The sequence below is a fragment of the Solanum pennellii genome, chromosome 2 (genome assembly GCF_001406875.1).
Source record: "Solanum pennellii chromosome 2, SPENNV200".
Lineage (NCBI taxonomy): Eukaryota > Viridiplantae > Streptophyta > Magnoliopsida > Solanales > Solanaceae > Solanum > Solanum pennellii.
Genome location: NC_028638.1, coordinates 55,574,467 through 55,595,969, shown reverse-complemented (window position 1 = coordinate 55,595,969; position 21,503 = coordinate 55,574,467). Strand labels below are relative to the sequence as shown.

The window sequence follows — 21,503 nt, the reverse complement described above, 5'->3', positions numbered from 1 at the left end:
TTTCTCGATTTTACAAAATTTAAAAGCCACTTAATATATCACGAAACAAATTATATCAAAATTAAGTAAACGGGTACTTCTGTCACTATTTAAAAATAAAACTAATAATTTACCTCAAATATTCAATATTCACTTCAATAATCTTCATGTTTGGACCTTATTTTACTTGACTAGCTAAGTGGATTCTTTGTTTTTGGGAATACTGAAAGATTGTTTGTATGATATAATAGCACAAGTTTAGATACATACTAAAACATTAGATATGATTATATTAAGCTAAGAAATGAACAAGACACATACATGATACAAAGTCTCTCCCTTTTGGTTCAATGCATATACAAAAACCACAGCATGAACAAGATGGAGAGTGAGTGACCTTTACTATTACATGACTCTCTACATGACTCTATTCACTACTACACCAACCTCTGCAAATGTCAAAAACACCATTGCAGGAGGCCATACCTGACACCATACATGATATATTTTTTATAAAAACAAAAAAAAACAAAGTAATACTACAACAAAGTATCAAAGAGCTGCCCAATCAATCTCCACGGAAGGGTACTTGGGTAAGAAGAAGTTTTCTGATTCATCGAAAGATGGTTTAGCGAAATCCAAGAAAGTAATATCAGACTCAGGCGAAGATGATGATTCCTCAGATGGTGTAGGGGATGATGATGATGATGAAGCCTCAATCTTGATAGTACCATTTTCTGGATAGCTGAATTCTTCTTTCAATGAATCATCAAAATCGAAGTATTCATCTTGAAAAATCCACTATAACAACAATAAAATTAATGTAGTTCAAAATTTAACAGATTGTTCATAAAAAATGTTTTCAAAATAGATGATATAATTTTGATTTTCAAAATTTGAAATCAATATCCAATTACGTGCTGATTTTATGGTGATTAATGATCTGTTACCTTAAATTAAGCTGTTTTAGTAACAACATTAATTGTACCGTTTTTTCCCCATTTTTTTCTCTACAGTTTAAACTTACCATGTATCATTTACCATGTATCACTAGAGTCTAAAGTATCACAGAACAACAAATTTAAGGAATTTTTTGTAAATACTAAATTTGTCGGGACAGAATGTAATTATTGAATTACACTATGGGATTCCTTAAATTTTTACTTATATAAATATTGGGCTGCAAGAGATTTCAAAGCCAAAGCCCATGTCCGGACTCATATGGCCCATATTACGTTCAACCCAGCCAATATCTCTCCAACAGCCTGCTATCAAAAATCACACAATCAAATGCCCAAAGCCCAATACTTAATGAAGCCATGGATGCACCTTTAGATGCCTACGCAGACTACTGGCTAGGCTCATTGCTTAATCATACTCCTTTTGCACTATTCATGTGATATATATTATTCATTTGTCCAAAAAAAATCACCATTTTATATTTGTACTGTGTTTAAATTATTATTTTCTATTGTATTGTAATTATAAATATAACGTTGATTTTAGTTGTAACTGAAAGTATATTGTATGACGTTATTAAATTCCGTTGTTATGTATTGATGAAAACATCTCATTTTATTAAACAATCAATTTAATGTATTTTCATTATTGTTTAACTTTTTCCAATTATATCCTTACTTAATATTCCTAATATTATTTTATATTTTATATTCCTCTCAAATCTCTTAGACAGGACTAGGTTGGAGTTGTTATTGTCATTAACATTTTTTTAATTTAGAAACTTGTTTGTGAATAACGAATTAATAAAACGTATTTATTAAAACTTTTTGTGTGAGAAACGAATTAATAAAACGTATTTGAAGTATTTTATGTCTGTTTATTCTATCAACTATTTGTGTTTTTGTCATAAATTCTTTGAATGAAATAATACTTAAAACTTATTATCAAATATGTTTATACTATTTTTGTAAAATAGTAATTTTGGTGAATTGATAAAAATATATGTAAACTATTTGTATAAGGAATGAAGCATATATCAACTCTATAGGACAAAATGAAGAAGTATATCAAAGTCTTTTTTCCTTCTAAAAATTCTACAACCAATAACCTAGTGGAGACTAATGATGTGAAAGGGCTGCTTGTTCTTAAATAAAGTAGACTAAAGCAAGCGTGGAATCATTGTTTACCAACTTTGGATTATTTCATATACATCGACTATTATTATTTTCTTCATCACGCATTGAAAAAACATAGCACTTTCATTCTAGGCTTCTTCTCATCAACTGATTCATAGGTAGTTGGTGTTAGACATCCCCTTGGCTGTGCTCCTGACATTTTTTTTCACTAATATTTATGTGAAGTATAGATAAATAAATGACTATAAATTGAGTGAGAGTAATATATGGTCCTAGCTCATTTTAAGTACTACTACTCGTATACATGGACACTTCAATTGTCATCACGGAATGACTGAAAAGGCTGCCACGTATAGTACATGAAACTCCCATGTGCTTAAGCTTCACTTGTAATAGATATACACTGTCGGTTAAGGGGCAGAGTTAGAATGTTAGATTCATTCCAACTACACTTAATCAATCAAAAGAAATGTACTACTTATTTTATTTGTAAAAAATATGAATTATTTTATACTTTAATAACTTGGATGCTATCAACATATGCCGTGAAATAGAAGAGGAGTCATTACTTCACTTAGTTATTCTCTGTTGTTACAATGATAGTATTTTACACGGTATCTCAATGAAAGATCATTGAACTCATAACTCGGAAAGCTACAACTACGTACGGAAAGCTACATATTATAACCTTAAGGGCTCGTTCAGTCGTTTGGTCTGAGGAATAAGTATAAATAATTTTGAGGTAAAAAATTAGTCTGAGATAAAATTTAGATATCTTATTTGATTGATATGTTTGAGATAAGTTATTCCATAAACATGGTGGGATAAATCATTCTTATCCTGGAATAACTGGTTTCCAACTAGACGACTCTTTAGGTTAATTCAGAATAGAAAACGATGATGCATGTTTAAAGCAAAGGAAAATTCAGAACTTCAGAATTTGTAGGTTTGCGACGATGAACGTGCAAATTGTTAAGGTTGCTTATAGCTTACGCTTATTTAGCAAGTTTTTGAAAGATTTCGATTTTACTATATTGCAAGTGCCATTGGTCAACAATAAGCTCAGTTGAGGAACTGAATTGGAAATATGATGGTCAAAACGTTGCTTATTGACCGACTGACTGACAATCTGTATGCTAGTCATCAATTGATTTACGTAAAGCTATCAATAACTGACAAACGAAAATGCAAGTCATTTTGAGATAAATGGCTAGGGATGAAGATAAATACACTCACTCGATTTATATTTGTTGATCATTTCATATTAATTGTCTATCTTATTAAATTATAAAAAAAAAAAATTCGTATTACTCTGACAACTAGTTATTTTTAAAAGTATTCATGTTTATTAGTAAAATTATCTTTTTTTAATATATGAATAAAAAAAATGATCAAGTAATATAAAATAGGAGTGTGTAGCTCTTAAAATTTCATGTCTATCTAACATTGTGAAGATGATTAAGACAGCAAATCCAAATCTAATAAATGCAAAGCTAAGGATATTAGAGTAGTGGCCAGTAATGTTTGGGGTTAGGAAAGCCATTGTCCATCTCATCAAGTTTTTGATTGCGGCTTTACCTTTCAACTGGGCCCAAAATCCATGTGAATTGGGCCCTGATTTCTAGCCCACTAAAACTTGTGGTTAAGGGTGGATCTCAATTGGCAGCAACCCATTGGGTGAAATTCTTACACAAAAACACATCTGACTCAGCTTTACTAGCTGTGTTAATGTCTGACTGAGCAGCAGCCACGAGGTCTCTCAACACAAAATACATTTTTGGGTTTATCCTAAACAAATATGAGTATTTTCAAGGACAACAAAAATGAATGAGTTGACGCTGACATTTTTTTTCCTGTGCATTAGGAATTGGTAACAGTACACAGCATTTGTAGTGTCTATCCTGGGCATGTGCTCTCACAATAATTTTGGAGTGTGTAAAATTAAAATTCCCTCGTAAAAAGTTATGATTAATCTACAAAATCAATTCTCTCTAAGAAAAAAGTGCATTACTATTTTTGAATTCAAGAATGACAACTTCACTAAGCTGAAGCTTTTCACGCGTAAAAAGAATTTCAAACTATAGAACAATGTTTTGAAGAAAGTGTGGGAGAAGAAAAATTAACAGTGGTATGACTATTTTTCAATTACATTATAAATGTCCGTTATATTAATTAGCAGTCTTAAAAGTGGCTACCTGATAACAATTTACAGAGGTTTGCTTCTCCGTTATATACCATTTGTATTAAAATACACTTATGGGTTCTTAAAAGATTTAAATATACTTCTCTTCGTAACCTTAAGCTAGTTTAAATTGACTTTAAAAAGTAGATTTTAAATTAACAATGAAAAGTCAAATTGAAATAACTTTTAAGTCAAAAAATAAAAAGTAGAAAAAACCTACATTTAATATTTAACTTATTTTAAGTGATTTTTGATCTTGCCTAGCACTATAAGTCATTTTTGACTAATTTTAAGTTATTTTTTTTATATTTTTCATTTAATCAACTTTTAAGTCGATGCAAACACACTCTTAGTCGTGTTTGACAAGGTGCTAATGGTGGAAGCAAAAGTGGAGAGGATTTGCACCAATAATCAACGGATTTTGGCGCACTGATGGGAGTGCTTCATCTTTAAACAAAGGTCTCGAAATCGAGCCATAGGTAACGGAGAAAATTTTATTGGAAATATTACCCCCAAATAGCCCCGCAAAGAGCGATTCGAGTTTAATCGGAGCTTTAATGTAGGTGAGATTCAAATACCGAGTGAAAACCAAAAAAAATAAAAATCCACGGAGGATAAAATTAATCTAATTTACATAGTAATAAGGCAAAATGGAACCTTGTCCCTTCCGAAGATCGGATGGCTTTTAAAAGAAAAAGGGAAATCAAGAATCCAGCTTTCAGTTTCAAACTTTTTTGCAATGGATGTCCCATTCCTTACATAATATTTATACTTCAAATTTTAAACAATACATTTATTTGCATACAGTCTCGTAATTAACGTTCTCAAATTATTACTTCTTCGATGAATTAATGGCTTACTAATTTTTTTCTTCTAGTTGACTTGGATTGTTTACATCAATGGAGCATTACTCTTTCTTTTAACAATCTAAATCTTACACGAGAAATCTAAATCAGATAAAAAGCACATTTGGAAGAAGAAATTAATTGTTAAGTCATCATGTCTTAAACACGATCACTTACAAGCTGAACTGTGATAATAGGCCATTGTGCATCAATATATATTGATTTATACACGTACAGTAACACCTGATAAACGATGGGAAATGTGTCAATATAGTCTTTGATATATATACGAAAACAGGAACATCTTGCTATATTTAATAAAATATGAAAAGTATTTATAGAAATTGTAATAAAATGCTTAAATAGAGTTAAATCTCTCTAGTCTCCCCAATCTCTTGGACAAACCTCTCCCACCTCAATTGATTCCAAAAGCCAAAGGCCTCTGGACCCACTTGTTCAACCGACCCCACCAGAATCACCAGCCACCACAAGATAATGAAACAACTTTTCTTACCCATTAACTTCTCTCCACGTGTCACCTGTGGATTCTCTCCCCACTTGGTAGTTGCCTAATTGTCATTTTCCCTCCTCAGCCCCGTCACATTTCACAGTGCTCCATAAGTCTCCAGCATTCCTGCTAAACTTCAACTACAAGTTTTACAACACAAAATAGAGAGCAAGAAAAGAAAAGAGAGAACTAAAGTTAGTCCAATGTTGAAAAAAGAGAATAGTAACAATTGGGCAAGGGTGTGTGACAGTTGCCATTCCGCAACATGTACCGTTTACTGTCGGGCGGATTCCGCCTATTTGTGTGCGGGCTGTGATGCCCGCATACATACAAGTCTCATGGCTTCTCGCCACGAGCGTGTATGGGTTTGCGAAGCCTGCGAGCGAGCCCCTGCAGCCTTTCTTTGCAAAGCGGATGCTGCCTCACTTTGTGCCTCTTGCGATGCTGACATCCATTCGGCAAACCCCTTGGCACGTCGTCACCACCGTGTACCAATTATGCCCATTCCAGGTAGCCACCAATTCTTTTTTCACACACAACATATGTACTCCATGTTAAAAATAACAAAAAATACGACTTCTAAACCATAATTTCAAAAATGTAAAAATTGAATCCATCAAACTTTTAAATTCTAAATTAATCTCTGATTCAAATATCCAGGAACCATTTATGGTCCTCCAGCTGTTCACACCATTAGCGGTGGTTCTATGATGATTGGTGGGACCACAGGGGAAGGCACCGAGGATGATGGATTCTTAAGTTTGAATCAAGATGCAGATGATACAACCATAGATGAAGAAGATGAAGATGAAGCAGCTTCATGGTTGTTGTTGAATCCTCCTGTTAAGAATAACAATAAGAATAACAACTATGGGATGTTGTTTGGCGGAGAAGTAGTGGATGATTACTTGGATCTTGCAGAGTATGGAGGGGACAGTCAATTTAACGACCAGTACAGTGTTAATCAACAGCAACAACATTACTCTGTTCCTCAGAAGAGCTATGTTGAAGATAGTGTTGTGCCAGTTCAGAACGGACAGCGAAAATCTCTGATTCTTTACCAACCGCCACAACAACAACAAAGTCACCACCTGAATTTTCAGCTTGGAATGGAGTATGACAATTCTAACACTGGATATGGTTACCCTGCTTCTTTGAGTCACAGTGTAAGTTTTCTTCACTGTATCGATACACCTCACTTTGTGAGTTAGTCTACAAAGAGACCAACTCTGTGCAACCTCAGTTTTTTGAACACTTCTTTTTAGCTTCTGAATTATTTTCTCCAGCACTTCGTCCTTTTTCAACAGAGAATTTGTCATTTTAAGTGTCCATTTGCTATTATTGTTACCTTTACACACCTAAACTGGCCCTTGAACTTTTGTACTTTTCCCAAGTTGTGTTCTTTTCCAAATAAACAAAGAATGTTTAGAGGTGATTTCTCTAACTTGTACCAGCAGCACAAGGTCACTCCTATGCTTCATTGGTGCACTGTTAATTATATCTAGTTTCTGTCAGTTTCTCAAAATAGATATACATGATTTTTTCTTAAGTTAGCGGGTGCACGTGCACCCTTTCCTAAAAGGTTTGGGTCTGCCGCTGCATTCAAGTTATAAATAGTAATTCACTACAACATTTAAATTGCTCCAATTCACGTATGTTACTGTTTAGCTTTTTACACATGTTCTCAAGACACTTTGATATAATTTATCCTCAAGGGTGGAAATTCTAAGAATCTTCACCTTTTCCGCTTGTCCATTGGGTTTCTTTTGACACTTGATTTAACACAAGGTAACCATGTTTATGTTAATAATAATCAGCGAAATTCCGCACAGATGTTGCTGTTGCTTTATGTGGAGATCCTTAGGACAAATCTTTTAGTCTAGCTAGCCTGTTTTCTTGAATGGACCAAGGAAATTTTAATGGATCAACTTATATATACTAACATTACGAAAATAATTACACTTCATGTACATGTTTTTATTTCACTTTCTATAGACAGTTAGTTAACTATAATTATCTTATAGGTGATACATGAATAGGGAAGTTGACCACTCATGTTTTTGTTGTCTTTATGTATCATCAGGTTTCCATTTCGTCGATGGATGTCAGTGTTGTTCCAGAATCTGCACAAAGTGAAACTTCAATTTCCCATCCACGACCTCCAAAAGGGACCATCGATCTGTTCTCAGGCCCTCCAATTCAGATACCTCCCCAGCTTACTCCAATGGACAGAGAAGCCAGAGTCCTAAGGTACAGAGAGAAGAAGAAGAACCGTAAATTTGAGAAAACCATAAGGTATGCTTCAAGAAAAGCCTATGCAGAAACAAGGCCAAGAATCAAAGGCCGATTTGCAAAGAGAACGGACGTAGAGGTTGAAGTAGACCAGATGTTCTCCACACAATTAATGACAGACAGCAGTTATGGAATTGTCCCTTCATTCTGAATGCAACAAAGAGAAGATCAACCACAAGCCCCTAAACCTAGAATTAATATTGCATCTCTTAGGTCATTATCGATCTAAGGCTATAGGAAATGTACTACAGCAGCTTTCCACAGAGGATTTGTTAAATTCTCTGCTTTGTTGTATATGTAAAAAGAGTTCTTCCTTGTAGACCGCGCTGCAGTCAATATGTACAATTTTTCTCTGGAAGAAGTAAAGAAACAGCTCCTCCAGTGTGAAGGGATTGACCCAACAAGACAAAAAGTACTAGTTCTGCGAGAAGCAAAGAATTGACCGCAGTAACAAGGAGTGTGGTCGGATGGATGAGACATCAACAACCTTAACCAAAGCCTCGGATTAATGGAAAAACTTTTAGTAAGAAATGATTATCTCCTTAGTGGACCTACCTATAACATAGATAGATACTGGATGCCTAAAGCGAAAAAGAGAAACGAAAAGAAGAATTGACTGCATATAACTTTTCCACATTAAAAGAACTCAGTGCAGCCACAAGTAATGGAAAAGCAAAATTACCGACGACTTCTCGATGCTCAGTGGCTGTATATGACATTGTGTGCTGGTGCAATGTAATTGAAGCTGAGTTCTACTTTCCCTTGTGGTCATCTTTTTGTTGGAACATACACCTTTTAGATGACATATAATGTTCATCAATAATTGCTTTTGGTCCAGGGCCTCTTCCCAGATTCTCCTTTAGTACAATGAATATCCCATGACTGAAGATAAAGAATAGAAGGTCCACTTCTCCAAGGATAGAAAAGCACTATTTTTGCCGAAAATGGTACTACATAAGCGTAAGCAAAATACTGCTATGATCATCAAGCTTTTAGTTGTAAGGACAGAATCAAGGTATACGATATCCCTAAAAAACCACTAAAACATACAGCTTCTAATTTGTAATCAGAAAGGAAATAGGTAATTTGCTCAAGAAAAAGAAGCACTTTATCAGTTGAGAAAGGAAAAACTAAAGGCGATACAAGCAAGGAGACTGGAGTTGAACGACATCTGTTAAACTAATGAAAAATCTCCAAGACCAATCATCTGTATTTTCCCTTGCATCAGGTCAATCAACTAAAGTGATCCTCCTATCTTGGAATCTAAAGAGTTCTCACTTCTATGTATCATCTATTTCATTAATTGTTTATATATAATCAACTAAAAGCACTTGGCAGTAAGAAAATTACTTGATTCAACAAACTGGTGTCATCAAAAGCAAACGGTAAGAAGAGCAACCAGGGTATGGTCAGGTTTTAAGCGCAAAGTGCGATTAAAATCACACGTTAATGAAGGAGACGGATATGGAGAAGTAAATTTAAAAATAAACACAAACAAGCATTTATATGAACAAAGGAATTGAGAATAAAAATTGCAAACATAATAAAAAACATTTCAATGAAGTTCTAAGTCAATTTTTTATTCCGTAACAACGATGCAAATTTTCAAGTTTCGAATTCAATTTTACTGACTAATTAATTTGATTGGATAAAGTATTTTATTGACCTAATTGAATCACTAACATTTTTCCAAAACGTTTTCTTAACAAGTGATGTATCACTTTGCTTTGTAATCATTTTTTAGCTTCCCACTTCACAATCATTATAAATTACTTCAACTTATTAAGAAGCAAATAGTTGGCCGTCTTTCTAGGGCACAGACCTTACACTCCTAAGCAACGAAGAACACCAAGTCTGCGATGCATCTTCTCCTTCTACATCAAGCAGACATGACTTATTAGGCTCAGTCAATTCTGAACTACTCTACTTACTACCGAAGCCGTTTACCATTAAGGAGGAGGTATTCCATGGCCTCAACAGTATCAGTAATCAAAAGACAATGTCCTTTTATCAGTCTTAAGCTGAAGAGAAGCATATTGCACTTTAGCCTTTTCTGATGTGAAGTAGTCACTGAAAAAGTAACAAGGCATGTTCCAGCTTATCCAGGAATAAGGTGAAAGTGTAAGGAGGTAAGAACTTTGTGGCTAAGAAATTTCATCCAAGAATGGATTGGACGTTCACTTTTAGGTCTTTTTTGATCATTGGGTACTTTTAGTATCCAATTCTGCACTGCTATTCGTTGAACAGAAGAACCTTTATCCTCCTCACAACTCACTAGCAAAGAAAAAGAATACTCATTAATGTGTCATGACCAATATTATTTTGCTTGGTTATTTCTGTAGTACTCTATTTACTACCAAAACAGTTTACCACTAAGAAATACTATCAATAATGATACTTGCTGATCTCTTCATACTTGTTTGCTGGTTAATAAATTGGTCATCTATCTTTAGCAATCTATGTGGTCCAATTCATTGGATTTCAAGTCTCAGTAAACCGTGACGCATACTACTAGGAGGTATTCATGGCCTCAAGCCCTCAACAGTATTAGTAATCAGAATACGCAATTAATTGAACAAGACGCAGAAAGAAAGCATATTACACTTTTACCTTTTTTGATGTGAAGTAGTCATTGATAAAGTAACCAGGCAAGTTTCAGCTTATCAAGGAATAAGATGAAAGTGCAAGGAGGTAAGAACTTTGTGGCTAAGAAATTTCATCCAAAAATGGCTTGGACATTCACTTTTAGGTCCTTTTTGATCATTGGGTACTTTTAGTATCCAATTCTGCACTGCTATTCGTTGAAGAGAAGAACCTTTAACCACCTCACAACTCACTAGCAAAGACAAAGAATACTCATCGGTGTGTCACGACCAATATTATTCCCACCCAGAATAACAGACAAACAACTCAGATTGTTTGAGTTATTCCTGAGCCTTTCAAGTTGGATCAGGTCCCTCTAATTCCATGGGTACTTTAGCAATCTATTTATGCCATACCATTTGCTGAACATCAGCACTTTTTCCGCAGCTCATAAGAGCCAAGCAATTCATCATGGAGCAATTCTAGTGATTCCAATGCAAGAAAATTATTAAAACAACAAAACAACCTTTAATGATTTTTCTAATTCAATGTGAACATATCAAACTGCATTCCTGGTTGATTCCAACAACATAATCCAGATATAGTTATCTTATTTCTTGTCTGTGAATGACTAATTTTGTGCAAATTTGCTGCTCGAGATTATCGTACACACACACAAGGTGGTGTCCAAAATGCTCAACTCAGTGGGAAGCCGGGATTTTCATTAAGAGGGTTCAAAGATATGACGAGATAAATTCTGAAGGAAGTCAAGAGAATTCAACATCTACTATATATACTTCAAAATAATTTTAACCGTGTACATACAATGTAGTTTTCCAGCGAAGGGGATTTGAACCCCCTTGCCCATACCAGCACGGGTGTCAAATTATTCCGCTCACCAAGATTTAGGCAAATCGGAAAAATCTTTGTAATGTCGTCTGTGCTGGAATTTGAACCTTGGTTTCCAAGGTTGTCATCCCAACTCCGCAACGTCAAGGGAGAGAGCAAAACCATATTACCTAAAGATAATTTTATAAGTCGTTTTACATATTATGTTAAGTTGTGAACCAAGGAAATCCACAAATAAGGCTTCCTCATTTAGATTGTATCGGTTGAGGGTCAAAGTTGCACCTGGAGGATAATCCAAACAAATATTCTATAGATATGGTTTAAAAGACAACGTAGCAGTTTACTTTATTCTTTTGTGGATCAAGAATCTTAAGAAAAAGTGAAAAGAGCATATTCCATCTCACAAGAACATGAAGTTATCCTGGACCTGTTGTGTTCCACAGATGTAACCAGAGAAAGGCTAAACTTTCAAGTTTGAGATCCCTCATGTTCCGTGGGTACTTTATGTATCTATTTCCGCTCTGCCATTTGCTGAGTCACAACACTTTTTCTACAGCTCATACATGCCAAGCAATCCACTTGTGATTCCTATGCTTAAAAAAATACTAGTTTTTGGAGGTAGAGTCATGAGAAAAAGTGAAAAGTGTAGGTTCCACTTAAAGTCACCTGAGCACAACTAAGACTTTTAAGCTTGAGGTCCCTCAGATTACAAGGGAACTTTAGCTATCTATTTTTGCTCTGCCATTTGCTGAGCAGCAGCTCTTTGTTTCCACAATTCATAAGTGCAAAGCAATCCAACAAGGAGCAATTCTTGTGATACCTATGGTTGAAAATTAATAAACAAAACAAAACAATTTCTAGTGATTTTCTAATTAATGTGAAAATATCAAACTCCATTGCCAGTTGATTACACAACAATCTTATTACTGTGAGCAAACAACTAATTTTGAGCAAGTTCGCTAGTCGAGATTGTGCCTTACAGACACATGGTGAGGCCAGGCTACGCAAACCGCAGCTTGATTAAGTCACCAGGTACCTACTATCTTCAACCGGCTCTACAAGTATCGAATAATTATGTCCATCAAAAATTAGGGAGATGCGAAAAATTCTAGTAGCTTAATCTCTGTTGGGATTTGTACCTTGGTACCCAAGGCTTTTATTCCAAGTCCTCAATTGCTAGGGGACACAGGCAAAGCATATTGACTAAAGATAATTTTACTAGCCGTTATTAATCATAATGTGTGAACGAAAGAAGCACGCACATAGGCTTAGGCAAGATTTCAACAAAAATGTTTCATCTTAGATTGTATCAGTTGACTGTCGAAAAATGCATACAGAGTCTAATCAAGGCTAATATTTTAAAGCATATAACTTAGAAGACAATGTAGAGCTTCTTTCTTTTAGCTTTTGTGGATGTAGAGTCCTACCATAAAGGTGAAAAGAGTAGATTCTATCTCAGCAAGAACATTGAAGTTGTTCCACAGAAGTCATTAGAGCCTGGCTAAGCCTTTCAAGTTTGAGGTCCCGCTTGATCCATGACACTTTAGTACCTATTTCTTCTCTTCCATTCGCTGAAAGCCTGAAACTCAGCACTTTTTACAAAGCTCACAAATTTCTCAGTTTGTTGTGGGTGTGAGGCCCTTTCAGATCCTTAGGACTTTATGTATCTATTTCTGCAATGCCATTTGCCAAACATCATTACTTTTTTGATCAGGTTGATAGCCACAACAAAGATTCTTTCGTGCCATATCATCAATTTTATCCAATAATAGCATTAAGAGGTTAAATTGTCTAAGCATTTCAAATTTCTGTATTTAGTGAAAAAACTGAAAAATGCATGTCCTTTTTTTTATATACCAAGATGCATTTGTACGTAGTGTTCCCTTTGTATATACCAAACAATGATTCTTTCATGTCATACCAAGATGCTCTACCTTAGAAGCAATTGTCCCTTTGTAGATATCAAAAAACAATAAGAACAAACCAAGTTTGCTCTACCTTAGAAGCAATTGTCCCTTTGTAGATATCAAAAAACAATAAGAACAGACCCAGTTTAATCCCACAAGTGGGGTCTGGAGCCTCGGCTCAAAAAGTGAAGTTATTTGGAAAAGTATTGCAGGAAGAAAAAGAATGATAGCAAAATATCAAGATTCATGCAAAATAGAACAACCTATAGTAAAAAACATTGACAAAAAAGAACTATGTGATTACTAAATTATACTAATAATTGAGAAAAGAGGATATGAGGTTAGCCCCCTGCCACTCCCAACTAATGAGCGACCACATTCAGGTACCTACTAACCTTCTACCCTAATCCTCGATCTCCATACCTTCTTATCTAGGGTCATGTCGTCAATAAGCTGCAGTTGTGTCATGCCTTGTCTTGTCTAATCAACTCCCTTCCCCCCACCCCAATTCTTTTTTGGTCACCTCACCTCTCTTAACTCCTGCTACAACCAACCTCACACCTCCTAACTAGCGTATCCGCACACCTACTCTTCACATGCCCGAACTATTTGAGTCCCACTTCCCTCATATTGTCCATCACGAATATCATTCCCACCTTGCCCCATATAGCTTTGATCTTGATCGTGTTTCTCCCAATAGATATGCCATTTCTAACAATGTATACCTATATTAAGCTTGTATTCTTTATCAGAAAAAGACATATGGAAAAAGAAATAAATCTTTAAAACCATCACCATCTCAAATTCAAACACACTTATAAGTTGAACCATAACAAACCGTAACATTAGATGTTAGTATCATATGTTCGAAACAATAAAGCAGAATATATGAAATAATCTAGAAAGAAAAATTTAACGAAAATTACAGAACAGCGAATTAATTATCCGAATTCGCTATGTGTCCTTAATAAGGCCCAGCCCCATATAAGAGATCTAAAAAGGTCATTTTCTTCTTTTCAATTTGTACGTGGTCATAAGAGATAATTTCCTCTCTATCATTAGATAAAAGATACATGCCAATATTAGGACACCAAATCAGTTGCCCAATGTACATTTTTTCAAATTTGAAACAAGATCTTTTATCGTCCATTGCAGCACCAATTATTTTCTTTTCATGTGGTGCTGAGTTTCTTTTCCTAATGCTAGTAGAGCACCAAGTCTCAAAGTCTTTCAAATGAGGTTTTCTTTGAGAAAGTTCCTCTATATTTTCTCAATTACTATTTTCTTCTCCTTCCTAAAGTCTAAACTACCATTTTGGAATCATAGAAAGGGAAAACGTCAATATTACAGATGCTTATCAAAGTACTGAATTCCGAAGTTATCTTCAAAACAGTATTAATTCAAGTATGCCAAACTCAGCAAATCTTACGACGAAACAATAATAATCTTGCTCTCCAAGAACAAAACTTCCTAATTCTTCCACTCCAATACTATATATGACCTTTAAAGCATTCTTCCAGTTTAACCTGCTTAGGCATATATTTTGATCATTTGGGTTCTATTATGAGATACAACGAGAATCACATCAGAAGAGTATTTTAAAAACCGAAATTACGAAATCAAAGTTTTCAATACCTTGCCGTACATGTCTGTACCATGCCCACCACCCCTAACAGTGAAAACCTAATAAACTATGGGAAATTTGTCGGTATAATCTCCACCTAAAAGGCAATCCCTTGAACAAAGCTCTCCCACAATTGATTCCAAAAGCCCAAGGCCCCTGGACCCACTTGTTTCAATCACCTTGTGGCCTGACCACCATCTGGCCCCACCAGAATCACCAGCCACCACAAGATGATGAAAAAACTTTTCCTACCCATTAACTTCTCTCCACGTGTCGCCCTTGGATTCTTCCCCACTTGATAGTTGCCTACTGTTATTTTCCCTCCTTTCCCCCTTCATATTCCACAGTGCCCCATAAGTCTGCAGCATACCTGCTAAACATCAGTATTCGAAGTACAACAGAAAATAGAGAGCAAGAAGAAAAAATACGCCAAAAATAGCTCAATGTTAAAAAAGGAGAACAGTGGGGGTTTAGATGGCAGCAGAAATTACTGGGCAAGGGTGTGTGACAGTTGCCGTTCAGTTACCTGTACCATTTACTGCCAGGCGGATTCTGCCTATTTGTGTGCAGACTGTGACGCCCACATACATGCAGCAAGTCTGGTGACTTCTCGTCACAAGCGTGTGTGGGTTTGTGAGGCCTGCGAGCGTGCCCCTGCAGCCTTTCTTTGCAAGGCGGATGCTGCCTCACTTTGTGCCTCCTGCGATGCTGACATCCATTCTGCCAACCCCTTGGCACATCGTCACCACCGTATCCCAATTATTCCCATTCCAGGTAGCCACCATTTTCTTCACAAAGACCATATATACTCCTACATGAGAAAAATAACAAAAATTTCAATATATATGGCTTGTAAACCATAATATCAAAAGTGTAATGTGTTAATAATAAAAAACATAAAATTGAACTCATCAAACTTAAATTCTAAACTCGGCTCTGATTCCAATCTCCAGGAACCCTTTACGGTCCTCCAGCTGTTGAAACTGTTGGCGGTGATTCTATGATGATTAGTGGGTCCACAGGGGAAGGAACGGAGGATGATGGGTTCTTGAGTTTGACACAAGATGCAGATGATACGATTATAGATGAAGAAGATGAAGATGAAGCAGCTTCATGGTTGTTACTGAATCATCCTGTTAAGAACAACAATAAGAACAACGTTAACAATAACAACAATCAAACCAACAACTATGGTATGTTGTTTGGTGGGGAAGTAGTCGATGACTACTTGGATCTTGCAGAATATGGAGGGGATAGTCAGTTCAACGATCAGTACAATGTTAACCAACAGCAACAACAGTACTTTGTTCCTCAAATGAGCTATGGTGGAGATAGTGTGGTGCCTGTTCAGGACGGACAGGGAAAACCTCTAATTTTTTACCACCAACAGCAACAACAACAACAAAGTCACCACCAGAATTTTCAGCTGGGGATGGAGTATGACAATTCTAACACTCGACTCGGTTACCCTGCTTCTATGAGTCACAGTGTAAGTTTTCTTCACTTTATCCATATATCTCCATTCAAGCATTATGCACTTTCAATTCACAAGTTGTCTTAAAGATCTTCACCTTTTTTGCTTTTCCTTTGGCTTTCTTTTGAAACTTGATTTAACATAATGTTACAACGTTCATGTTGTTAATCAGTGACATCCTACACGGATGTTGCTGTAGTTTTATGTCCTGATCATCAAGATAAATCCTGCAGTCTTGCTAGTCTGTTTTCTTGAATGGACCAAGGGAATATTTATGGATCTAAACTTTATGCCTAATTTTTCAGATAACAGATTTCAATTTTTATGTACAATCAACTGTAGTTATCTTTTAAGTGATAGTTAACTGGAGCGATGACCCCTTTTGTTTTCTATATCAGGTTTCTGTTGTGTCGATGGACGTCAGTGTTATCCCAGAATCTGCACTATGTGAAACTTCAAACTCCCAGCCACGGCCTCAAAAAGGGACCATTGAGCTTTTCTCAGTCCCTCCAATACAGATACCTCCCCTTACTCCAATGGACAGAGAAGCCAGAGTCCTAAGGTACAGAGAGAAGAAGAAGAACCGTAAATTTGAGAAAACCATACGGTATGCTTCAAGAAAAGCCTATGCAGAAACAAGGCCAAGAATCAAAGGTCGATTTGCAAAGAGAACGGACGTAGAGGCTGAAGTAAACCAGATTCTCTCCACACATTTTAGCAGTTATAGAATTGTCCCTTCATTCTGAATGCAACAAAGAGAAGATCAACTACAAGTCTCTAAACCTAGTATTACTAGTGTATCTCTTACATTACTATCAATATAACTAGCTCTTGAATAATGACAAATGTTACTAAAGTAGTTCACCGAAGAGACTTTATTAAATTCTCTGCATTGATGTATATGCAAAAGGAGTTCGTCCTTGTAAATTATGTTGCAGTAAGTACGTACAATTTTTCTGAGGAGAAAGGAAACAAAGAGCCCCTCTAGTGTAAATGGATTGACCTAAAAAGACAAAAAATAGTAGTTCTGCAAGAGCAAAGGATTCACTGCAGAATCGAGGGGGTGATGTGGATGAGAAATCAGCACCCTAAAACCTTTTGGTACAAAATTTTACCACCTTAGTGGACCTACCCGGGACAAATTCAGATACCAGATGCCTAAAGGGAAAAGAAAAAGAAAAGAAGAATTGACCACAGTTATCTTTTCCAAATTAAAAGAACTCGGTGCAGCCACAAGTAATAGGAAAAGCACTACTACCAACGACCTCTGGATGCTCAGTGGCTGTATATGACATAGTGAGCTGGTGCAATATAATTGAAGCTCAATTCTGCTTTCTGCTTTCCACTGTGGTCATCCTTCTGTTGGAACATACTCCTTTGGTCCAGGGTCTCTCTCTCTCTCATCTAGTATTTGTCCCAGATTCTCTTTCAGCACAACGAACGACCCATCACTGAAGATAAAGAATAAAATGTCCACTCTCAAAGGATAGGAAAGCACCGATGCAATACTTTTTCCTAAAAATGGTAGTTCATAAGCAACCATGTAAGTAAAATACTGCAATGGTCAGCAAAAGTTTAGTTGTAGTGAAGAATCAAGTTACATGATACCCCCTTAAAACAGCTAAAAATACAGTTTTTATTCTGTAATCAGCAAGGACATAGGTTTTTTTCTCTTCACCTTTACTGAAACTTAAAAGTGAAAAGTGCATCAATTCAATTGACTACTAAAGTGATCATCCTATCTTGGGATCTAAAGGTTCTTTCTTTCATCCATTTCATTAATGTTAATTGACCAAAAAAAACATGGCAGTATGAACATTACTGGATGCTGGACTGTGAACTCTAGTTCCCACAACAGAATCAGAATCGTGTTGCCAAAAGCAAAAGGGAAGAAGAGCACCCCAGGGTATGGTCGGTTTTAAGTGCAAAGAACGATTAAAAAGCGCATGTCAGTGAAGGAAGACGAATATGAAGATGAAGAAATAAAAATAACCACAAACAAGCCATTATATGGACAAATGAACTGAGAAAAAAATTACAAGTGAAACATAAATATCAAAATCCGCTGCAAAGATGCAAATTAAAGTTTCTAATTCAATTTTATTGACTAATTGTCCTTGACTAATTTTGTTCACTAAGTTTCTACCTACCTGTTTTAATCATTAACATTTTTTTCCATAACGCTTTTTTAACAAGTGATAAATAACTTGCTTTATAATTATTTGTTCTTTGACTTTGTCAATGTGAGCTTGTTCAAATTATTAGTCCTAAACCCAAATAAAGAGAGGAGGATTGCCGAAGGTATACGGAAACAGCTTCTCCACCCCATAAAGTTAGGGGTAAGATAGCATATATCTTACCACCCTAGACCCCACTTGTGGAATTACATTGGTTTTTGTTGTTTTTTAATTATTATTTTATTATTGCCCTCTTCATAACAAAACTTACAGGCATTATAAATTATTACTTAAACTTATTAAGAAGCAATTAGTTGGCTGCATCTTTCTAGGCACAGACTTACACTTAAGCACTGCCTAAACAATGCAAAGAACCTAACCTGCGACGCATCTAGCTTTGAGGTTTATGCATGCCGCATTCGCTCTTTTAACAAATTGATACATAATCCAACAAGTTCGGTCACGGTTACATAAATTGACAATCTTCTATCTCTTAGCAATCCATGTGATCCAGTTCATCGGATTTCCAGTCACAGTAAACCATGAGACATAAAATGAGTAGGTATTCCATGGCCCCAACAGTATGAGTGATCAAAACACAATGTCCATTTATCAGTTTTAAGCTGTACTGGGGAATCAAAGTGTGCAACTGCCTATACAAGACGCAGAAGGAAAGCATATTGCACTTTTACCTTTTCTGATGTGAAGTAATTGTCCTGCATATCAAGGAATAAAATGGAAGTGTAGGTAAGAACTTTGTGGCTAAGAAAATTCATCCAACATGGCTTGGATGTCCACTTTTAGGTCCTTTTTGATCATTGAGTACTTTTAATATCCTATTCTGCACTGCTATTCGTTGGGAAGAAGAACTTTTATGCACCTCACAACTCACTAGCAAAGGAAAAGAATGAGCATCAATGTGTCACGGCCAATATTATTCGTGCCAGAATAAAGGACAAACAAGTGAGATTGTTTGAGATATTCCTGATCCAGACAACAGGATATTCAAGGTGCTCTACTATCTTATACTTCCTTTTAAATCATGTCAAATTACTTTTCAGGACTTCAATAAAAATGTCTCATTTTAAAAGTATCAGTTGACTATTAAAGGACCTGGAGGCTAATCTAAATCAGCATTTAAAAAAGCATATAGTTTATAAACAAATGTAGCACTTTCTACTTTTGTGGAGGTAGAGTCCAGAGAAAAAGTGAAAAGTGTAGGTTCCGCGTAAGTCACCTGAGCACAGCTAAGCCTTTCCAGTTTTAGGTCCCTCAGATTCCAAGGGAACTTTAGCTATCTATTTCTGCTCTGCCATTTGCTGAGCCTTAGCACTTTTTCACAGTTCATAAATGCCAACCAATCCACCATGGAGCAATTCTTGTGATTCCTATATGCTTATAAAATTACTAGTTTTTGGGAACACATTTATCATGCATCAATGAGAAGTGATCTTCTTAAAACAATATACTAGTAATATATAAAAGATGTGTTCCATTATAAAATTAAAATTTCAAAAAGTTTCAAGTTCATAAATATAATGAACATTAATTATCTTTTGCAATTTAAACTAAACCTACTTCAGTGATTCTTCTACTAGTTCGCTCCAAACTTGCTTTCGATCTTCATAATTCGTCATAATAAAATTGAAGGGCCGCAACTCGTTGTCACTAAAATTAAAAGCGACTACCCTACTTTTTTCTTCCACTACTCTTCTTTGAAGAAATTCCTTGATTTACTTCGCTATTTCTTAATGCAGTCTACTTCACAGAAGTTCCAGGTTTCAGTAAAATGTACTCTGTTACAGAATCAAGCTTAAAGTTGACATTAAAAGAATCCTAAAGAAGTCTATTGAATAATAACACTGATTAAAAACCTTTCTAATCCTTGGGTTACAAAGCAAAGTACAATGAAGCATTAAGAAAAAGAACGCATCTTTAAGTTTTAAGGTCTGTCATTACTTCTGTTAAATAAAATTCCATACTTGGTATAAATTAATTTCATTTCTTAGTAAATTGAGAAGCAAAATTAAATTATTATTTTTTAAAAGATATTTAAGTTATTTCAATTCCCTAAAATGACTTTTCCCTGCAAATTTAGTTGCATTAGAACTTTTAACTAACTTAAGGGAATATTTAATGAAAACTAACAAAACTATTCATAATTGTGTTCCTATATTTTATAAAGGCATCCAATTTTGAGTTGGAGAAAATATTGATCCTGAATCTTTAAACTCTTAATATGTGAATACAGGGAAAGTGAATTAGAGGTAAGAAACTTGAGTAAAGCAGTTAAGATAAAAGGAGACCGATTCTATACTAAATAGATCTTATAAAAACTCTTTTCTGGAAAATTCCTATTTCTTGTCATTGCTAGACTTTATTTAGGGCAAAAGATTTATTGATGGTTCATTCCATTCCAAAGTTAGTAATGTTTGGCGAACTTTCCTCTAAATAGCTAGTTGGATGATTGTTACCTATGGTATTGTATTGTATTGTATTATGTTATTAGTTTAAATATACTGTTGTTTTAGTGGTTTAATAAATTTTAGAGTCAATAGCGCCTGAACTAACACTTTTTCACGAGTTTCACACCCAAATTATCAATTGTTCCCTTTTCCTACCTGAACTATCACCCTAAATGTATTAAAATACACCTCGACGCTGATTAGTTGTTCCCTTCCCACCTGAACTATCACTATCTACTCAACTAGATGTTTTATTTATGACACAATTATATGCATCAAAGAATGCATTCGGATGCTAATCCAGATCAATATTTTAAAACATATAGTAAAGACAATGTAGAGCTTCCTAACTTTTGTGGATGAAGAGTCATACCGTAAATGTGAAAAGAGTAAATTCTATCTTAACAAGAACATTGAAGTTGTGGACCTGTGGATTCTCTTCCCACTTCGTAGTTGCCTACTGTTATTTTTCCTTTTTCTCCACCTTCACATTTCACAGCACCCCATAAGTTTACAGTGTAC

General features: G+C 35.3%; 2 protein-coding genes and 1 long non-coding RNA gene across 12 annotated transcripts; 2 read left to right on the top strand and 1 right to left on the bottom strand.

Annotated features, from left to right (window-relative positions):
- Positions 1–5,706: 5,706 nt before the first annotated feature.
- On the top strand, positions 5,707–8,661 carry LOC107011051 (zinc finger protein CONSTANS-LIKE 2-like). Its single transcript, XM_015210369.2, has 3 exons — positions 5,707–6,120; positions 6,271–6,776; positions 7,694–8,661. Exons 1-3 carry the CDS (start codon positions 5,814–5,816, stop codon positions 8,051–8,053), a joined length of 1,173 nt encoding a protein of 390 aa, XP_015065855.1. The 5' UTR covers positions 5,707–5,813; the 3' UTR covers positions 8,054–8,661.
- Positions 8,662–12,597: 3,936 nt separating this feature from the next.
- LOC107011053 lies at positions 12,598–21,501 on the bottom strand. 10 transcript variants are annotated; one of them, XR_003576922.1, is made up of 5 exons: positions 17,598–21,501; positions 15,796–15,998; positions 15,392–15,676; positions 14,877–15,235; positions 12,598–13,007 (listed from the first exon to the last, which is right to left on the bottom strand). It is a non-coding gene; the product is annotated as an uncharacterized LOC107011053 (long non-coding RNA). The 10 variants fall into 10 exon arrangements; XR_003576920.1 differs by having other exon boundaries at positions 15,392–15,998; positions 17,598–17,854; positions 18,897–21,501; XR_003576924.1 differs by having other exon boundaries at positions 15,392–15,998; positions 17,598–17,790; positions 18,897–21,501.
- Positions 15,242–17,203, top strand: LOC107011050 (zinc finger protein CONSTANS-LIKE 2-like). The gene is made up of 3 exons (XM_015210368.2): positions 15,242–15,639; positions 15,819–16,354; positions 16,738–17,203. The coding sequence occupies exons 1-3, from the start codon at positions 15,309–15,311 to the stop codon at positions 17,083–17,085; spliced, it is 1,215 nt and encodes a 404-aa protein (XP_015065854.1). The 5' UTR covers positions 15,242–15,308; the 3' UTR covers positions 17,086–17,203.
- Positions 21,502–21,503: the final 2 nt, after the last annotated feature.

Excerpts from the sequence above, each read along its gene's own strand:
- LOC107011051 (XM_015210369.2), top strand. The coding sequence starts at position 5,814 with ATGTTGAAAAAAGAGAATAGTAACAATTGGGCAAGGGTGTGTGACAGT. Across the intron at positions 6,121-6,270 it reads ACCAATTATGCCCATTCCAG|GAACCATTTATGGTCCTCCA; the intron begins GTAGCCACCAAT and ends TCAAATATCCAG. Across the intron at positions 6,777-7,693 it reads CTGCTTCTTTGAGTCACAGT|GTTTCCATTTCGTCGATGGA; the intron begins GTAAGTTTTCTT and ends ATGTATCATCAG.
- LOC107011050 (XM_015210368.2), top strand. The coding sequence starts at position 15,309 with ATGTTAAAAAAGGAGAACAGTGGGGGTTTAGATGGCAGCAGAAATTAC. Across the intron at positions 15,640-15,818 it reads CCCAATTATTCCCATTCCAG|GAACCCTTTACGGTCCTCCA; the intron begins GTAGCCACCATT and ends TCCAATCTCCAG. Across the intron at positions 16,355-16,737 it reads CTGCTTCTATGAGTCACAGT|GTTTCTGTTGTGTCGATGGA; the intron begins GTAAGTTTTCTT and ends TTTCTATATCAG.